At 41.7% G+C, this 21,049-nt stretch overlaps 1 protein-coding gene across 7 annotated transcripts in view; it reads left to right on the top strand.

Annotated features, from left to right (window-relative positions):
* Nucleotides 1-21,049, top strand: part of ITPR1 (inositol 1,4,5-trisphosphate receptor type 1) — a 319,227-nt gene that overhangs the window by 126,469 nt on the left and 171,709 nt on the right. For all 7 annotated transcript variants that reach the window (XM_082345342.1, XM_082345346.1, XM_082345344.1 and 4 more), the window contains exons 7-14: nt 696-854; nt 3,036-3,134; nt 4,274-4,357; nt 4,455-4,601; nt 8,665-8,760; nt 10,432-10,476; nt 14,047-14,201; nt 20,782-20,881. In XM_082345342.1, coding sequence (XP_082201468.1) covers nt 696-854; nt 3,036-3,134; nt 4,274-4,357; nt 4,455-4,601; nt 8,665-8,760; nt 10,432-10,476; nt 14,047-14,201; nt 20,782-20,881 — 885 coding nt within the window. The remainder of the gene's footprint in view (nt 1-695; nt 855-3,035; nt 3,135-4,273; nt 4,358-4,454; nt 4,602-8,664; nt 8,761-10,431; nt 10,477-14,046; nt 14,202-20,781; nt 20,882-21,049) is intronic.

Raw genomic sequence — 21,049 nt, 5'->3', positions numbered from 1 at the left:
GAGTGGTGTCCCATGCTAGTCTTATCATTTCTCCAGGGATTGGACGGTCTTTCATATTCCCTTCCATCTTCTCTTACAGCCTGTTGAGTTGGGAAGCCTTGGTCAGCTCTTCCTGGTCTAGACTTACTATGAGACGTTTCCCATCTAGATCTTCCATCTTTCCATCCCCTTCATGTAACCGTGACACAAGAATTAAGAATAGAGCGCTTAGAAATTCAAGGTGGAAATCTATAGCAGCCGTGTTTTTTCCAAATGAATTGACAGCCCCTAATGGGGTCACTTATTAAATTGAACTGTTTCTCTTGTTCACAAGTGCCCTTCCTTAGCTCCACCTTCATGTCAGGGCATATTCAGACTGCAGTTCTTTAGTCCCTTTACCTGGGGTTAGACCCCTTCCTGCTAACCAGTGGCAGAGTGCTGTCCTAGCTGACGGTGCCTTGACCTGAGCGGCATCCATCGTGTCCAGGGCTATGTTGGGGGAAGAAAAATGTCTTCTTCTCCTCTTCTACTTCTGCTCCCTTTGCTCTTCCTTCTTTCCTAATCATTCCCTGCCTTAGCCACTTCTGTGGTTCTCTAACTCCACAGGTGGCTCAGTGGTGGGAGGAGTGTTTGATACATATCTTACATGACTGAGAGAGAAATGTAGAGCTTCGGAGATGTGCTGACACTCACCTTATTCTCTTGGTGGTTTTCAGCTCTTGCATTTGAAAAGTAATAAATACCTAACAGTGAATAAGAGGCTTCCAGCTCTGCTGGAGAAGAATGCCATGAGAGTAACGTTGGATGAGGCTGGCAACGAAGGGTCCTGGTTTTACATTCAGCCGTTCTACAAGCTGCGATCCATCGGAGACAGTGTAAGTGCACACGCCCAGCCCAGGGTGTGCTCCGTGCCAGGCCTCCAACCATAACTGTACACTAGAGTCAACTAAGAGAAATTTAAAGTTGGAGCCAGAGGCTTATCCTGTATGAGGAGAAGGAAATCACTATGGAAACCAGTGTTTGGGAAACAGGGAAATTTGGAGAGCAATGTGACCTAAATACAGTAGCTCTGTTTTTTTCCTACTGGGCTTCTGAAAAAAATCATGTGAGCAGCCCATTACCTGAGTAACTTTACCACAAAAGCAGCTATCATGTATGAGTGTCCTGGGGAGTGTCCCTGTCCTTGTAGATCAGTAGTGGAAAAGAAATGCTTCTCTATTGCGGAAATAAAGTTAGGGCAGAAGGATGGAAAAGAGGTAGAGAGATCAGGGAAGGAGAGTGGATTTTAGGATTATCCTCAGTTGCTCTTTGTTCATAACTCTGCAGGCTCCTGATTCCATTTCAGTGACTGTGGTTGGTCCCGAGCTGGCTCTTCTCCTGAGGGGTCATTAAGTTATAAAGCCCCAGAAATCCTTTCCGGGGTGACTTAGAACAGTTCTGATACTTATTAGCTACCTTAGTAACTCATTATGTGGGCATATACTTAACAGTGACTATGTTTAAATGCTATCAACTGTATTTCCAACCTTGTTAAGATTCTGAAATAGTTGTTTTCTACCAAAAAGAAATATGTATTTAAACAGTGTGAAATCTTGTCAAAAAGCTTAACTTGCCTTCACCTGAAACTGAGTTTTCCCATTTTTTTAATATTTAAGTATACAAGCTTTGGGTCGTTTAAATATGTCTTAGTTTATATGCTTGCGTGCATATTAAAGTATATACAATATACCTGAAGCATCTAGTACCTGAGCGGCCCCCTCGCAGCTGGTGTACAGTGCATAGTGATCGTCACCTGAGTATAGAAGAACGAGTCCAGTAAAGCTTAGGTTTCACCTAGAGGGTTGGGTTTCTTGACATATTTAACTTGCATATATTTTGAGTTAGAGAAAATTTAGTTGTATGTGTTCCCCAAATGTATCAAACCGAGAATAGGTGTGTTTTACATCTTAGGAAACCATCCTTTCCATTCTTCTTCCTTCCACTCCCATAATAAAAGACAGGGGTGCTTTGCTCTGAACTGCATTTGTAGCAAGTCCCTTGCTTTCCTGTCCTTTAAGCTTACCTGTTTAGCTGTGCCTTAGTTGAGAAAGTAAGATGGACTTGAATACTTGTAGAATAGTGTCTTTCAAAGGACAGGTATTCATCTACTCATGGGCCAAGAGATCAATTTAGTAGCTTGTGACTCTCATTTTAGAAAGTGGAATAGAATAGGCAGTATCAAGCTGTGTTAAACATAATGGGGATAAGATTGTTTGGGGGGGGTGACTTTTTTTTTTTTAGATAAATAGAGATCTCTATATCTATCTATATGTACATGCATATATGTATATACACATACATACATATACACATATAGCCACATAAGTCTGTATGTATGACTGAGTCATAATAGAAAACGTATTTCTTAATACGACTTTTCAAAAAAGTATAGAAGTCATTGCTTTAGAAATATAAATTTATAGCTTTATTCTTTCAAAGATAAAGACTTACTTCAGGCAATAATCTGCTTCTACTCCTAAAATTTAGTTAGAGCTTATTTGTACAACTGCCTTAACTGAAGCTAACAAAGATCTGATTTTTTTCTTCCTGCTCTGGACTGACTTTGAGATCGCCTTTGGATAATCATTGACAATTGTGGGCAAAAATTTACCCTTAGGCTTGTAAACATCACCCCTTCCTGGTCAGGGTCAGGCTTCGGGGTTTTAAAATCTTTTTTTAATTTTTTATTTTTTTGAAATTCCATTCTTTATATATTAAAAAATTTTTATTTTATATTGGAGTATAGTTGATTAACAATGATGTGTTATTTACAGGTGTATAGCAAAGCGATTTAGTTATACATACAAGTATCCATTCTTTTTCAAATTCTTTTCCCGTTTAGGTTATGATAGAATGTTGAGCCGAGTTAATTGTGCATTTGTGCTGTATCGTTCTGCTTGCTGGAAGCTGGGCCTTCTTCTCTGCAGGCTCTTACAGCTCCTGCCAGAACTAGCCACTGGTCAGTCTGCAGTCCTGACCTGTTTTGGGAAATGCTCTATTGGTCCTTTCCTTTCCAGGTGGTCATAGGTGACAAGGTTGTTCTGAACCCCGTGAATGCTGGCCAGCCCTTACATGCCAGCAGTCATCAGCTGGTGGATAACCCAGGCTGCAACGAGGTAAGGGAAATCGAGTTATGGCTTGTGGGCAGGCATATGCTGCAGAAGCAGACCTTCCTGGGGCTAGAGCATGTGCGTGCTCAAAGCGACTTGAGTAGTGACTCGGGGCAGTGTACCCATTCTGCAGGTGAACAAACTGAGAGCCAGGCCTGCCACATGAGGTTATATAAGCCTGTTCATTGGGTGGGGGCTGATACTCACCTGAGGGCTCAGTTTGCTAAGCTTTGTATCCCTGGGGGATTATGTTCTAATTTCTTTAATGAGAGAAGGGCCCCCTTTACCAAGCGTTTTTGGCCAGAGGGGTACCCTTTTCTAATTGGTCTCCCTAAAGAGTGTGTCTTTTGCTAATTCATAAGAAGGGGACACTGCCGGCCATCGGCAGCCCTGTGAGAGTGATATCTTACTTTTGGCAATACATCTACTTAACTTAATTGGCAATTATAGGACACAAGGGCAATAACTTGATTGTGACATAAATGTTTGTTTGCCTAATGTTTGTTTGGAGGACACAAGCTCTGGAAACTGACAGATACGGATTCAAATCCTGAATCTGCCCTTCCCTACCTCTGTGACTGTAGGTTCATTACCCAGTCTCCCTGGGCATCAGTTTTCCTACCTCTGAAATGGGCATGATGGTTATTGCTATTTTTTAGGGTGTTGCTGAGGATAAAATGTATTAGTGAATGTTAGCCCAGTGCCTGGCCTATATTTTGTGTACAAACAATGGCTGTATCATTAACATTTTAGAATGTATACATTGGACTTTTTTTTTTTTGCCTTTGTAGCTCATCTCATTTTATACATACTTGTTTTCACTGGGCCTTTACTTTTTGGCTATAGTCCAAGAGACTTGGGGGAAAAAAAAGAAGAAGAAGATATCATTCCAGGAGGGCAGGAAGCTTGGTTCTGTTAGCCAGAGTTGCAGCATACATACTGACTGGTACAAATAAACCATTTACTACCGAAGACTTCTATCAGGCCAATTGAATTTGCAGGTTCTATGATCTTAATGGTGTCAATCTTTAGGCTTGGAGGGCTGAAGCACAGCCTTGCTTCTTGGGCAGAAATGAGGCATTTGGGCGCAGGAGACCACAGTTGTTGAGGGGTATGTGAAAAAATAACTCTAATTTGTTTTCTAGGTCAATTCCGTCAACTGCAATACAAGCTGGAAAATAGTCCTTTTCATGAAATGGAGTGATAACAAAGATGACATATTAAAGGGGGTAAGTTTGATACGTTACAGGCTGGGCAGCACTTGGCTCCTCTTTGGTTCTCTTTTTAAATGCACTTTCCTTAATTCCTCCCTGTGTTGACTTTTAGGGTGACGTCGTGAGGCTGTTCCACGCCGAGCAGGAGAAGTTCCTCACCTGTGACGAGCACAGGAAGAAGCAGCACGTCTTCCTGAGAACTACCGGGCGGCAGTCAGCCACGTCCGCCACTAGCTCCAAAGCCCTGTGGGAGGTGGAGGTAAGGGATGGGGCGGGGCGGGCAGGGGGAAAGGATTTACGGATTTATAGGAATAAGTCACATCCAGGTGCTTAAACCCACCTTGTTCCAAAAACAATGGATGACTTGGGATGACTTAGAGAAACAAACGCATCACGCCATATCAGAAGGATGCCGGATGTTTCTGTGGAGGAAAATAATAGCTACCTTGGAAGCCAACTTCCAACTGAAGTTAGAAATTTCTTCCTCTGGATCATCTGATCATCTCTTCCTTCTGTTTTTTTTTTTCTTTCCCTTGCTCAGTTATCTATCACAGCAATATGTAATCAAGTGCCTAACCCATCACGATCTGTAGGTGACTGCACATTGGTGATAGGATGGGAAGATACTGGGTGGTGAAGTATCTACACGTCCAGAGCACAAAGAGGCACATTCCCTGTTCTCTGGAGGTGTAGATGAGGCAGGGCAAGCGATTAAGGAAGACTTCCTGGAGGAGCTAGCATCTGAGCTGGTGCTGACAGGATGACCTGTATTTCAGAAGGAAGGGATGAATGGAGTAGGTCACTTCATATAAAATACTAACGTGGAATTGGAAATGTGAGGCAACCTTGGGTTAGAACTCAGTAACCTCATTTGATGAGGAGCAGAGGATAGTCTTGCGAAATAAGACAGAAACTGTTTTAGGAGACCAGATCCTGAAGGGCAACATATCCAGGCTGTAGGGACTTGGGACTTAATTCATAAACTAAAAAAGTATCAGAAATGTCAGAACCCTACAGAAGTCACCGTGACTGACTTTAGAACCTTAAAAGCAAGTACCATGTCTTCTTCACTCACAAACTGATTGAAATGAAGTAAACATGTCAACCTTTTGGGGAGAATTTTTGCAGTATGGACTAACTTAACCCAGAATTCCACTGTAGAACGTCTTCTATATTTTTTCGTCTGAGGAGCAACAGCTGTCTAATTTTTACTCCCCCCAAAACTGTTCCCTGCCAATTTTCCCTCTGAATACTCTAGGGAAACACTGAGCGTCTTCCTTTTTTATTTTCTTCTTGAGGATTTTAGACACTTAAGTGCCTCTTCCAAATAAAAGAAGGAAGACAATACCATGTGTTTTATATTTCTGGTCATGATTTAGGGTTTTCGTTATACATCTTCACCTTATTGCCAATCAGTTTTACATATTGTCATATCATTTTACACGTGATGTAAGAACCTTACAATAGTATACAGTTGAATCTTGAACAACACGGATGTTAGGGGCTCCGACCCTCCACATGGTTAAAAATCCATGTATAACTAATAGCCCTCTGTGTTCGTGGTTCCTCTGTATTCGTGGATTCATCCAACCATGTAGCACTGTAATATTTAATATTGAAAAAAATCCACGTGTAGGTGGACCCTTGCAGTTCAAACTCGTGTTATTCAAGGGTCAGCTGCACTTCTGTTTCTCCCTTCCTGTCCTTTGTGGTGATATTCTCTTGCATTTTATTCTATATATGCTCTAAACTCCATAGTGCATTTTTATTTATTTTTTGCCTTGTTTAAGGAGTCAGTTGCATTTTAAAAACATGGAAAAACGAGAGGACAGGAGTCTTTTACCCACATAGCTATCATCTCCAGCTGTTCATTTTTTGGTGCAGATTTGAGTTTTCATCTAGAATCATTTTCCTTCAGCCTAAAGAACCCCCTTGTCATTTCTGTAGTGCATGTCTGCCACTGGCCAATTCTCTCAGCTCTCATTTGAAGACAAGAAAACAGCTTTATATTTGTCCGTGAATATCTTTATTTCACCTTCATTTAAAAAAATCAGTTTATTTTTCGTTTTTGAAAATAACAGCTTCATTGAGATACAATTCATATGTCACACAATTCACAAATGTACAGTGTGTAGTTCTCAGTGGTTTTTAGTTGACCCAGAAGAATCCCTGAGCCATAGCAGGTCACACCTCATCTCTCTTCAGGTTTGCCCCTCCCCACCTCTGGTAACTGGTCCACTTTCTATCTCTATAGATTTGCCCAGGTTGAACATTTCGTATAAATGGTATCCTACAATGTGTGGTCCTTTGTACCTGACTTCTCTTACCTAGCATAAAGTTTTTACAGTTTATCCATGTTGCCATGCATATCTGTATTTCATTTCTTTTTATTGTCAAATAATATTCCACTGTATGGATATACCATATTTTATTTACTATTTATGGTCATTTGGATTGTTTCTGCTTTTTGGGTGTTGTGAATAATGCTGCTGTGAACATTCATGCACAAGTTTCTGTGAGGAGTTTAATTGTGAATCATATGGTTACTTTGTTTAACCTTTTGAGGAAATGCCAGACTGTCTTGAAGGCACTAGTGTATGTTCCCACCTGCAGTGTATTAAAGGTTCTGATTTCTCCATATGGCCTTCATTCATGAAGGGTATTTCTGTTGAATGTAGAATTTTACATAGACAGTTTTTTCTTTTTGTACTTGAAGGTGTTCATCCATTGTTGTCTTGCATGCATTATTTTCTGATGTGAATTCAGTGGTTTTCTTTTCTTTTGTTCGCTGCATATAGTGTCTCTTTTTTTTCCTAGCTACTGTAAAATTTTTTCTTTTTATTTCTGGTTTACATTAACCTAATTATGCTGTGTCTTGATGCATGTGTGAGTGTGTGTATGTGTATTTATCCTACTTTGAAACCACTGAGTTTCTTAAAATGTGTGGGTGTGTATCAAAATGGGAAAATTTGGGGGTCACTGTTACGTATTTCTCTAGCCTCCACCAACCCACATGGACATACTGGGTCATTCGATATTGTCTGACAGGTTACATTTTCCTGATTCTTGCCTGTCCACTGCTTTATGACAGTATGCTGAATGTCCTGACGCTCCTTTGTTGACTGTCTGCATCTGTTGCCTTCCTTTGAAGAGTATTGAATTTTGTTTTGCCAGACAAAGTTACTTGTAGATCACTTTGATCCTTTGGAGGTTTGTTTTAAAGCTTCATTAGGTCAAGTGTACTGTAGCATTTTTTTAGGGCTTGACTAGCCCTGCTACTAAGGGGCGAGCCTTTTGACGTCGCTACTGAATGCCGCAGGTGTTCAACCGGCCTCTCCCCTGGCTTGTTAGAATCAGAACACCTTCTAGTCCTGTGTGAACTCCTGGATTGTTGAGCTTGCGACTACCCTCTCATTTTTTATTTGGCCTTGTGGGGTCTCGCCTTACACATATGCAGCTTGGTATTTAGCCAAAGACTAAAGGAGGCCCCCTGTGCAGATTTCTGGAACTTTTTTTCTGGGGAGCTCTGTATTCTGCCCTGACAAATTCCAGTCACCTCAGCCTCCTTAAGTTCTGACGTATCTCCTCACCTCAGTGAGACTGGTCTCCTCCGCTTGAATACTTCTTCTCAATGCCACTGTCCAGAGAGGGGGACCTCCCAGCAGAAAGCTGGAGCAGTTGTGGAGATCACCTTATTTCCCTGTCCTCAGAGATCACAGTTGTGCACTACCTGTCATCCAGCATCTGAACCCAGTTGTTTTGTATACCTTACTCAGTTTTCTCGTTGTCTGTGGCATGTTCATGTATTGTGTGAGGTGTCTATTCATGGCACCAACTACCGGTGCCAGTTATTCCATCATGAGCAGAAGCTACAGTTACATTTACTTGTGTGCTGAATTGGCCCAGGCACTGTGAGTGTCCAGTTTCAAAGCACAGGCGTGTGGATGTATTATAGTGCATGAGTGCATGGATAAATTGCTGTTACAGTTTTCCATGAGATTCTTTTTTTGGTTTGTTTTGCTTCTTGTGGATGAAGTCTAGGGTCTTAACTTCTTCCTTATGATTAAGGCAAATAATCCGAAAACCACTGAACTTTGTCTTACAACCGTTTCATGTTAATTAGGGGACTCTTTTTTCTTTGGAGAAACATCGCTTAACGATACATATGGTACTTGTTAACGGGTTTGTTGGAAGATAATGGTTTTTTTCAGCTTAAATACCGCTCCTGAACTATGACTTCTGTGTGATGTCTCAGATTCAGTGTTCAGTGTTATTTGGATTGACATTTCTTCCACTCCTGTTGATCATTTCTCCTCTTGCAGGTGGTCCAGCATGACCCGTGTCGGGGTGGAGCAGGGTATTGGAACAGCCTCTTCCGTTTCAAGCATCTTGCTACAGGGCATTACTTAGCAGCAGAGGTAAGTGGCAGCCCCATAGTTTTTCTCTTTCAAGGATGATGTAGTCCTCTTTCCTCACTTACCTGTAGCCGTTGAGTAGTTAGGGGCTGAGGGTAATGCTCAGTTACCTAGCTCTTCCTTCTGCTTTTCTGTTTCCTTCCACCTCATTTCCCTGCTTATAGACAAGAAGAGGCAAAAGTCGTGAACACATTTTAGTATTTGACAGGGATTCTGATCAAGATGTGGGGAGAAGGTCAGTTAGAAAATAACGCTGTCATGGGAATGTAATGTCCATCCTGGTGACTTTATTTAATAATACTGTGTTGTATACATTTGACTCTGAACGATGCGGGTTTGAACTCTGAACGGGTCCAGTTACCTGTGGATATTTTTCAGTAGTAAACACTGCAGTGCTACGCGGTCTGTGGCTGGTTGAATGCGAGAATGCAGAAGAACTGCAGACGGGGAACCGCAGATTTGGAGGGCCAGCTATAAATTATACACGTGTGAACTCCCGCATTGTTCAAGGGTCAGCTGTATTTGACAGTGGCTAAGAGAATAGATCTTGAAAAAAATCATGCTAATCAGGGTTTTAGGATTATCTTTCCATTTTGCTCTTGTTTACTACTCTCACCGCATCTTATTTACCAACCCTGATCCTAATATGAATGACCAAGACTTGACCGCAGTGAAACATGGTATGTAAAGCTGGAAGCATTAAAGCCCATAAAGAATTAGATAATTTTATAAAGCCTGGTTACTCAGAGCTTTAGTGGAATAGACAGGGTCTTTTACTTACAGGAATGTAAAAAATCAAAGCGATGTATTTTAAATGACCGTGAAGGGTTTTTGAGGAAAGGCAAGACTCAACACTGAAGGATGGGAGGAATTTCCCTTTTAGTTTTTGTATTAAATTAAGGAGCCGTGTTACTGTGTGACAGATGTTGAGTTTTACTCTGATCTGCTGGAAGATGTACAATGCATATTCATACCAGACTCTAGCCGTACATCAAGGCACGCCTCCTGTCGTCTGGTACCACTGGTGAGACTGCTCAGAGATTTTCAAGCTGATGCCTGGGTGTCAGTGTTGCTTCTGCAGCTGACCCCAAGGAAGGCTGAATCTAAATGTGCCAACCCCCCTGAGATGCCTGACACTTGTATGAACTGATGATTTTGAAATATTGAAGAGCCGAAGATGAAGACTAAGTTGAAATTTAAAATGGAGCCATAGGAAATTATGGACCCAGCTAACCAGCTGTGAGAAATGTTGATTACATGGTTTGCCAGAGATCAATGGTGGTTGCATTATCTGTTATGTCCTGGGGCGAATGTAGTTCTTGCTGGAAGGCAGACATTTTTTTATTTCTAACTAGAAATAAGCAGGATTATCAATGACTGGATACTGATCTTTTATTTATTTCAGGCTTTTAACTGTTGCTTTGCTAGTGGATTCTTTGTGTTCCTCTGTCTACATTTGAGAGCCATCTATCGGTGACTGGTAGATTGTTCCATGTGTGTTGTACTCGTGCGATGTGTGTTGTGATTGTGGCATGCTGGTTTCGTGAACAGAGGGAAGGGAGAAGTTCTTAGCTGTCCAAAGATATTCGCAGGCCTTGAAGTCTCCTGCTAGTGGGGCCAAGTCCTTGAGAAAACAATGGATGTTTTAATTTCCTAATGATTCTTTTTCATCAGGTAGACCCTGACTTTGAGGAAGAATGCCTGGAGTTTCAGCCCTCAGTAAGTATGGACAAGAGCCTTCTTGTCTTCGTCTGGTAGGGTGAGGACATGTGATCTGGAACCCCATGTAAGAAACTGCCCCTGTGGTCACTGAGTGCTGGGGAAGGGGAGACCTTACGCTGCCTTAACAGAGGATCTTGTTCTGTGCTTCCCTTGAGGGCAGTCATACCCCCTTGTGTCCTGGTTGGTCCAAGAGACTGTTGGTCATGATGCTCTTTCTGTGTGCTTAGTCAAGGGGTCTCCATCTCTAAGTTGCAGAAGTTCACGGTATCTCTTGGAATATTGCTAGGTTGGAGACAGTGATGGTCCCTGTAGAAGCCAGCCTTTTACATGCCAGTGTCTCATTGCTGTTGACGTGAATCTATGACTCACTCAGATGTCTTCAAGGAATGAGTGTATAAGGTGGACACTGTCGTTTAGAGTGTGGAGGTAGCACATGAGGCATGACCGCTGATTAGACACTCAGTTGTCTAACCATCTGTCCTTTCTGCAAAGTCAGAAATAGACCTTATTATGTGGTTTGGAATTTTAATGCCAGCTGGATCCTTCTTTGGAGGCCATATTGCCAATTAATGCTGATATGGAGGCACTTGGGTTGGGGTTCAGGTGTCCACAGTTACGGGTTGAAGAGGGAAGTGGTTGTGTTACAGGGAAATGAAGGGGGTAAGTCATGCAGTTCTCTTGTGGAGTGCTTCGTTCTGGTCTAGGATTAACAAAACAAAGACCCAAACGGTTGCTGCTCTGTTTGACGTTGTGTGTCCGTGTGATCATCTTGATGGTGAATATGCTAGGTGGTATTGAGGGTATTATTTTTCGTAAAATTTTGAAAAAATTGGATATTAACATAGGTACATTAATGAAGGGAGTTGGGGTAGAGATAATACAGAATGTAATTGTCATCAAAAGTGCTGTGAATTCTTCAGCAGCCATGAAGCTTCTAATTACGTTTGGGCAGAATGTTAGCTTTGGAAGAAACGCAGAGCAGTTCTAGCTGAGGGTGTCCCACCATTAGTTAGTTGCTGGACTTGCTGGGGGACTAAGGCTCCCCTCAGAGGTGACTTTGAAGGAGAACCATGGTTTCTTTCAGGGAGAGCTGATGTCCGAGTGAACCTTGAGCTCTGTGTGGAACGGGACTGCTCTCCTGGCCTGTTCATGTGCGAGGGAAAGACAGGCATGTGCAGTGCAGGGGGAAGGACACAGTGATCAAAAGTAGGGCGAGAGAGAGAGACTTGGGTTTAAATAGCGGACCCACCGCTTATGACCTGTGTGACTCTGGACAGGTTACTTGCCCTCTCTGAGACTGAATTCCCTCATCTGTAGTTGTGGACAATGTGCTGGTTGTAAGGACGAAGTGAGATGTTGTGCAAATGAAGTGCCTAGCCCATAGTAAACGCTTAATAAATGGCATTTTTGTAAGTTGCAAAGGATGATTACCATTTTCAGTGCCTTTCCATCCACCAGTTCCTCTGGGCTGCACAGCAGTTGCACGAAGGAATTGGGACAGGTCTCTCCATCTTTGTTTGACGGGTGAAGAAGCAGAGAGCGGTCCTCACTGGCCACATTCCTCAGGGTCTCTGGGAGTGCAGTCATCTTTCTACTCTTTCGTGCTTCTCCGTGCCAGGGCAGTGCCATCTGGCATGGGTCTGGCTGCAGGTCTGGGCTGCGTTGCTCTGGCTACTCGGGGTGTCGCTTGGGTGGCGGTCCTCGCGTGGAGGAGGGGTGTGTGCGGGGGGCTCACCCTGCACCCACAAGGCCAGCAGCGCAGCTCCTGCCTCTGGGAGGAAGGTGTCAGCGTTGGGAGGGTCCTTCACCGTCTTCTTGGCTGGGAGACTCGGGAGTGTGGGAGAGGAAGCCTCTCTTTCTGCTCTGCTTATTGGTCGCGTATTTCCTGAGACTGGCACCCCGTGCCTGTGGTTTTGCCTGGGACCCCATTCAGCTTTGTCGCTCTCCTCTTTCTAAATTCAGCAGCCCCCTCGAGCCACGGGCTTGACGCCACAGGGACAGAAAGGAGAACCCGAGCTGGCTCTGGTCTGACGGCCTTCTGCACATGTGCCTTTCCTCCCACTAGGTGGCAAACGGCGACCGCACTCGGGAGGATGAGGGCGCCTTGCTCAGTCACAGTGCGGATGCAGGGGACTCAGTGCAGTTGGCATTTTTCTTCGGGCGTGTGGCAGGTCTGAAATTTAGCTGCCAGTCTGTAGCTGAGCCCCGTGTCTCACACCAGAACCGGGACAGGGTTTATATTTTGAAAGTGGTGTGTGCAACCCTTTGCAGGTAACAGTGGTTAGAAGAGGGCAAATTCTGTTCAGAGTGCTTTCTCCTGAGCTGAGCTCTTGGAGATGCCCTGATCCTCTCCAGTGGATTCTTACGTTAGTGTAGGTGGAATAGCGAATGGGGTTTGTTTAGCCAGAGGTACAGGGTGTGAGAGGAGGGAGTGTGAGAGGGGGAAGACAGAGGTTGGGGGTATTAGAAGAATTGTTTGCATTTTCTTTTCTTTCTTCCGTCCCTCCCTCCCTTCCTTCCATTTTTTTTTTTTTTATAGACAAAGGCCGGGGCTGCTGATGAACTGAAAAAGCAAACTGTTGCCTACAGTCCTAGAGCTCAGGCCCCATGGAACGAAATTGTCTTATGCTCTCTCCTTTGCCTGTTAGATTTGCTTTTCTTTTCTCCATTCCATTTGGAAAGGAAGCAGGGCCTCAGCCTAAGCAAAGCAAGATAGAGACAAGGGAAATGTGATTTTCCTAGTACATACAGGTGGATATTGTCATCTTGCAAGGATGTTAAACATGAAAAATGATCCCGTATAGAGTCGCACGGCGGAGAGCCACCTTGTGAAGCCTGTCAGAGCAGACGCTAGGCCCAGCATGCTGCTTCAGGCTTCTTAGGCAGCTGGCCTTTGGAGACTAGATGTGTTCTTACAGTTTCTTGGGAAAGCTTTCATCCTTGTTCTTCAGCCTTCACTGTCAGAGATTTTCTTCAGTCTCAGCCAAATCCCTCACGTAGCAGGAGGGGCCCCTTTTCCCCTGAATTGTCGTCAGCAATTGATTAATTAGGAACATTTTTTCAGGGCTAGTCTGACTTCTCAAATATTTTTCTTGGCCACACGGGGATAGCTGCTTGCAAACACTTGGATTCAGGTTTATTTCACTGCATTGTTTTTTTTCTCCTGGGAAGTAGCTGTATCATATTCTCGCTAGACAGTTTCACTGTCGGTTAACACAGCCGCCCATGACAAAATCCACAGGCTAAGTTTTCTCACAGTGCTTCTCCTGTCTCCCGACCGCTGTGCAGGGGTGTACCGCCTGTAGCACTCTGCCCGAGGAGAGCTAGTAATGCAACCCCACGTTGCTTAAGCATTTTTATTGCAACACCAGGAGGTAGAGTGTCAATCTTCTTGGCGTGGGTGGCCAACTATCATGTTCGATGACTGCTCTGAAACTGTGATGCTCTTCCTGCCAACTACTGACGCTCACTGTTGTTTCTTCCCTGTTCCTGTGGACTGTGCAGTGATTGTAGTGAGGGAAGGCCGTGGCACGTGCAATCCTTGACTTGATGACTTTTCCTCCTCAGCTGGACCCTGATCAGGATGCCTCCCGAAGCAGGTTGCGAAACGCCCAAGAGAAGATGGTGTACTCCCTGGTCTCTGTGCCCGAAGGCAATGACATCTCGTCCATCTTTGAGCTAGATCCCACCACCCTCCGTGGAGGCGATAGTCTTGTCCCGAGGTATGAGTCCAAAACGGCTTATCTCAAGTGAGTCAGGGGTGGTATATGCGGCCTGGCTGGGGTTCTCGGAATCCACAACGTCATCGTCGTTCTGGAAGCTTTTGCACAGGATTTGGTAAAGGATTTGTTCTGGTTGCCCATGGAAATGACATCTGAGTTTTCTTTTTTCTTCTTTTTTTTTTTAATGGCTTATCAGTTGTAAGTTCTCAGTAGTCAGTGGTTAGCTAAGACGTGCTATGTTTAGGTGAACAAACCAAACGTTAAGCTTAAGTAGCTCAATATTTCTAGTTTCCTTTACTCTCTCCCTCGTTCCCAAATCTGAGAGATCTCCTGGTCAATTGAATAAACAATTGAAAAGAAATTCTAGAAAGTGGAACGTTTGAAATTCACTCAATGCATAGTAAATTTTATTAAAGGTATTGAGAAATCAGACCAGTCTTCTTTGGTTATTTTATTAAATTTGACTTTTAATTTTGTTGCATAAAAAAGCATTTCCATTTACTAGACTGAAAATGGAACAAAAGCTCACTCTTAAAATCAACAGGGACTTCCACTGGCGGTCCAGTGGTTAAGACTTCACCTTCCAATGCAGGGGGTGCAGGATCAATCCCTGGCTGGGGGGCTAAGATCCCACATGCCTCATGGCCAAAAAACCAAAACATAAAACAGAAGCAACATTGTAACAAGTTCAATAAAGAGTTTAAAAATGGTCCACATTAAAAAAAAAAATCTTGAGAACACAAAAAATCAACAAAAGTATTAATAGTGGCCAACACTTGTTGAGTGCTGACTACATGCCGTCTATAATGCTAAATACTCATGTTACATAATTTCACCTTCACCAAAACCCCTGTGAGATAGGTATTATTATTTGACCTTTCCTAGAGGTAAAGAAATGAGGCTCAGAGAATTTAAACAACTTATCACAAGTCAGCGAGCACCGTTGCAGAGCCAGATAGGGCTGTTCTGGCAATTCTGACTCTTGGACACAGCCTTGGGTAGTGGAAGTCTCCGTGGCACTGGGAGGTTTTACCACAGGGCCCCTCTCTCTGAGGATTCCTTTGTGTTTCATTATTCCTGTGTATCATGGCTGTTTACCTGCTCAGCCAGAGCTGGGCTGTGAAAGTGACAACTGCAGCTTGGGTGCTGTTACAACCGGAGAACACAGAAATGTCTGTGTAACGCAAAAGACTATGTTCTTAAATATTGTATTATAGGGAACATTAAAGGAATTGTAAAGAAAGTAATGGCTATGGAAAAGTTCGTATCCAAGTGTCTAGCATACACTAGACACTTAGGTGCTTAATAAAATTAGACGGCAGAGAAGGGAATGATTAACGCTAACAAAAATGCCAAAACATGAAATTAAAAAAAAAAAAAGAATTAGAGGAGAAGCTTCTCTTGTTCTGGATACTCTTCCTATCCCTCTCAGAGTGATAAACAGAAGGCAGTGTCCACAAGAAGAGAACCTTACAAGGATGCTGTTCATTGCCATTCAGCACAGTGATCGCTGGTTCTTACCCTCTGCTGGGTCATTAACCCCTTGAGAATCTGTGAAAAGCTGGAGATGTTCTCCTATTAAATCCCAAGTATAGGCACAGCTTCGCGTACTCCAAGTTTGTCCTGATGTAGATTGCTTTTTAAAAAAAAAAATGATATATTGAGATATAATTCATGTATCGTGCAATTCACCTACTGGAAGTGCTTAATTCATTGGTTTTTAGTAGATTAGCAGAGTTGGGCAACCATCAGCACAATTGATTTTAGAACAATTTCATCACCTCAAGAAGGAGCACCGTACCCATTGGCAGTCGCTTTTATTTCCCCAGGCTCCACCCTCAGCCTTAGGCTAATCTGCATTTTGTCTCTATTGATCTGCCTATTCTGGACATTTCATATAAATGGAATGGCTTTTTGTGACTGGCTTCTTTCACTTAGCATTGTTTTTAAGATTCATCCATTTTGTAGCATGTATTCTTCATTTCATTGTATTCCTGAATAAGATTCCACTGTATGGTTATGTCACGTTTTATTTATTCACTTACTAGTTGATGGCCATTTGGGTTATTTGCCTTTTTCTGGCTGTTCTGTGAACATTTGTGTACACATTTTTGTGTGGACATACATTTTCATTTCTCATGGGTCTCTACCTAGGAGTGGAATTAGTGGGTTATGTGGTAACTGTATGTCTAACATTTGAGGAACTGCCAGTTTTACATTTATAGTTTTATATTCCCACCAGCTGTATATGAGAGTTCTAATTTCTCTCCAATGCTTGTTTATCTGTCTTTTTTATATTTGAGCCATCCTAGTAACTGTGCAGTGGTATCTCATTGTAGTTTTGACTTGAATTTCTCTGATGGCTAATGATGATGATCTTCTCATGTGTTTATTGGTCATTTGTATATCATTTGTAGAGACACATCTATTCAGATCCTTTGCCCATTATTTTTTGGCCACTTAAAAAAAAGGGTTATGTGTCTTTTTATTATTGAGTATTAAATGTTCTGTATTAAAACCCCTTATCAGTTATGATTTGCAAGTATTTTCTCCCATTCTGTAGATTTCTTCACTTTCTTGATGGTGTCTTGTGAACCACAAAAGTTTTTAATTTTGTTGAAGTCCAGTTTATCTATTTTTGCTTTTGGTTGCTTATGTTTTTGCTTTCTTAAGAAACTGTTGCCTAATCCGAGGTCACAAAGATTGATGCTAATGTTTTCTTCTGAGAGTTTTAGTAGTTTGTGCTCTTTTCACTTAGATCTTTGATCGATTTTGAGGTCATTTTTAAAAATCCGGTTTGAAGTAGGGTAGATTGCTTTTGTAAAGTGTCCTTTCTCACTTACTACCTAGATAGGCATAGGGACTATAGAATCCAATTGCGTTTTGGTTTAAGTACTTTTCCATGTGTTGTGTCCTCTATTCTGGAAGTTCTTTAATGGATTTTGTTCTTAGGCTCCCAGAAGACAAGGGAATGACGTTAGTTTTATTTGCTAAGTTTTTTGTTTGTAAGGGTTAGGAAAGAACAGAACCATGTGATGTAAAATATCCGTCAGAAGATATTTCATGGCATTCCCTTGGTGAAGAGGAATGAGGTGCCAGTTGGCCATATTCCCCAGTGGGTTGGAAATCCCCATGATCCCGTGGGAAGGGGAAGTTTGAATTTCTAGGTCAGCTTGCCAAACAGCTTTGGTTGGCTGTAGAGCCCTGCTTCTGTATCCCCTTGATTCATTACTGTTTCTCTGTTGGAAAACATTCTTTGTGGGCAGTTGTCCATAGACAGTCTGATTGTAAACTCATAAGCAAGGGAAGCCTTGTGTTCACCCTGGAAAAAGTGTCTGGCATGGTTTACCAATGTGTTTATTATTAGTTATGATCTTGGACTTGGTCTTAGCTTTCTAAATTTTTATCTGCTCTTGCCCTTGGCCACCAACCTCAGAGCCAGAAGTGAACAGGGCCTCTTATTCATTGATTCAGTGGAGTCATAAAAATTTTAGGAGGAGTACACACATTTCCCTCTTTCTTAGAGTTGTGCTAAATTTTGCTTCTTTGAAGATCAGAAAGTCTGGCGGTAGATACATGAAAGTACCTGAAATGTTACCAGTAAAGAACTTTTTTGTAATAGTCATTGGTTGAAAGAATGCTTTCAAGACAAACTGAAAGGGATAGTGACAAGTCCTGGATATAATAAGCAAGATAGTAAAATTGCAATTTATGCAAATTAGATGCAATAAATGAACATTGGGAGAGCATCCAGCTTTGTGGCTCTTTTGCAGTTGTCCTGATATCATGACTTTTGAGCTAAGGATTGGGAATGAGACTTCAGATGAATAGATAGAATGCCCTTGGTATTTTTTTTTTTTTAATTTTTATTTATTTATTTATTTATTTATTTATGGCTGTGTTGGGTCTTCGTTTCTGTGCGAGGGCTTTCTCTAGTTGCAGCAAGCGGGGGCCACTCTTCATCGCGGTGCGCGGGCCTCTCATTATCGTGGCCTCTCTTGTTGCAGGGCACAGGCTCCAGACGCGCAGGCTCAGTAGTTGTGGCTCACGGGCCCAGTTGCTCCGCGGCATGTGGGATCTTCCCAGACCAGGGCTCGAACCCGTGTCCCCTGCACTGACAGGCAGATTCTCAACCACTGCGCCACCAGGGAAGCCCCCTGCCCTTGGTATTTTAAATGAACTTTGACATAGAACTCTATAGAATGTAGTCAATCATCCAAGTAAAAGTTAAGCTCCAAGCTTTCAGTTATACTTTGAAAATAAGAAAATGAATCCAAGTTCCTCAGAAGAAAAAATGCAGATCTCTGTCAAATTTCTTGTTCATGTTGTTTAATTTATATTCGTGCTATTCAAAGTAAATACCACTTGTAATTTTCAAGACAGTTAAAATGAAGGAAGTTAGAGGATCTGCTGAAGAGATGTGCCTGGTTTAATGTGCCCTCCCCCGTGCCCCTTTCCCATGAACTTGGGATGCTATTGTTTTGAATTCCTCTTAATGCAAATGACTTCCACGCTGTCCTTTCTGCTCTGGTCCCACCAGCGTTTAAAGTTCCAGCTCAAGTTTTCTGTAACAAAAATATCCCATGACTCCCTGAAGCCTCCTTAATCTCCTCCTCTAAAAGTACTTACCTTGACTGTCTCCCATCTTAAAGCCTTTCTAATGTATGTCTCCTGTTACTTTTGCTTGGCGTGTGTTCATTTCATCTCACTAATGCGACGGTAGATTCCTTAAGAGCGAGTATTATGTCACTACTTCTTTAAAAGAAAAGCAAATTTGAAAAACATTGTAAAATGATCCATGCTCATCATAAAAAGGAACAAGAACAAAAATATTTTAAAATCTCATGGAGAACAGAGAGACAAGTAAAAAATTACATAAAATCTAACCATTCAGAGGTAACTACGACAAACATTTTGGTTTTCTGTAGTTTCAGACACGTCTCTGGGCACACAGATAACCTGTGTATAATTTATCATAAATGAATCAAGCTATTTTTAACATTTTTTCCACTGAACAATATGTCCTGTACATACTTCCAAGTAAATAAATATCGATTGTAATCATTTTTAAAGAACTCTGTACTATTCTGTCTTACATACTATAATTAACTAGTCCATTACTGAGACATTGGGTTGTTTGCAAGATTTTAAGTATTATAAATAATGCTTTGTTGAACATCTTTCTGCCTCATTTTGCACCTGTGCTGTCATCTCTTAAGAAATATAAAAATGAGATTGCTAGATGAGAAGGTAGGTACATTTTACATGTTATACAAAGTGCCAGACTCTCTTCCAGAGTTTAACCTGTTGACACTCTTGCCATGAGTGTGTAGAACTCATTTCTCTAAGCTCTGTAAGCTCTCTAAGCTCTAAGTACTGGGTTGTATCAGTTTCCAGGATCTTTGGAATATGATACAATAAAATGATATATTGTTTTAATTTGTATAAATTGAGGAAGTTGAATGTGTACTTGGATGTTTATTGGTCATTTATGTTTCTTTATTAAATTACTGGTTTGTGTCATGTTCCATTTTCATTTCCAATACTCATGATGTTTTTCTTACTGATTTTTAAGATCTCTATATATGTGGATTAATACCCTTTTATACTATATATTAATCTTTTATTTTCCCAGGTTGTCAATTTTCTTTCAGTTTTGTTCATGATGGTTTTTAAAAATTGGAACATTTTTCTACTTCTGCTGTATGGAAATGTAAAATTTAAACTATGTAATAAGATGTATCCATCTTTTGCTTCTGAAACTTGGAAATCTTGTATTTTGTTATGTGCTTCAAAAGGCTTTCCCTCTCACAAGATTATTAAATTTTTACTCACATTTTCTTCCAGGCATTTTACGGTTTTATTTTTTGCTCTATTGATCCATATGAAAATTTCAATTACTGCTTTATCATCTCTCATGATAAGCTCTAATAGGTACTCAGTAAATACTTTTTGTTACTCTGTCTCATGCTCAGTTTGTTCTGAGACAGTCATTCACGGTGTATAATTTTATACATGCATACCTCAGAAATACTGTGGGTTCAGTTCCAGACTATCGCAATAAAGCGAGTATCACAATAAAGCAAGTCACACAAATCTGGGGGTTTCACAGTGCATATGAAAGTCACGTTTACAGTACACAGTTATCTATTAAGTGTGCAATAGCATTATGTCTTAAAAAACAATGTACATATTTAATTTAAAAATACTTTATTGCCAAAATGGAACCTATAGACTTGCATGATGAACAAACCTTTGATTTGTTAAAAAAACAAAAAAACAGTGTCTGTTAAGGGCAATAGAGCCAAACATGATAGAATGCGGTGTGGCTGCATTTAGAAATACAGCATGAGACAATCACCTTAGAGTGGTTATGAATGGTTTGCCACTGTAGATCTGTCAAAGTGTATCTTGGACCAGAACCGTTTGCTCTTAAGTTTATGCTGTCCAATGTGTGTAGCGGAAAACCATTTTGGTATCCTTTTTTAATTCTTATAGGATGTATTCTAGACCAGTGGCTATAGAGAACCTAAATAGCCCTGTCCCTAAAATCCTTTTTCTTTTTTTTCTTTTCCTTTAGAAACTCCTATGTCCGGCTCAGACACCTGTGTACTAATACCTGGGTTCACAGCACAAATATCCCCATTGACAAGGAAGAAGAAAAACCCGTGATGCTAAAAGTAAGTCCCTGAACTTGGCTGCCTCCCTCGGTCTCATGCTCCCGATGAAAGGGCTCGTTTGAGGGCAGATGGAGGCGTATGGGGGTCTGAAGTTGTTGCTTCGGCAGGAGCGTGGTGGCGGACAAACTTGAATGTGATGAAAGAATTCTTTCCAAGGGACCTGGCTAA

Source organism: Balaenoptera borealis (assembly GCF_965194805.1).
Source record: "Balaenoptera borealis genome assembly, chromosome: 12".
Lineage (NCBI taxonomy): Eukaryota > Metazoa > Chordata > Mammalia > Artiodactyla > Balaenopteridae > Balaenoptera > Balaenoptera borealis.
Note: the sequence above shows the minus strand (reverse complement) of the source record. Positions and strands in the feature narration are given on the sequence as shown.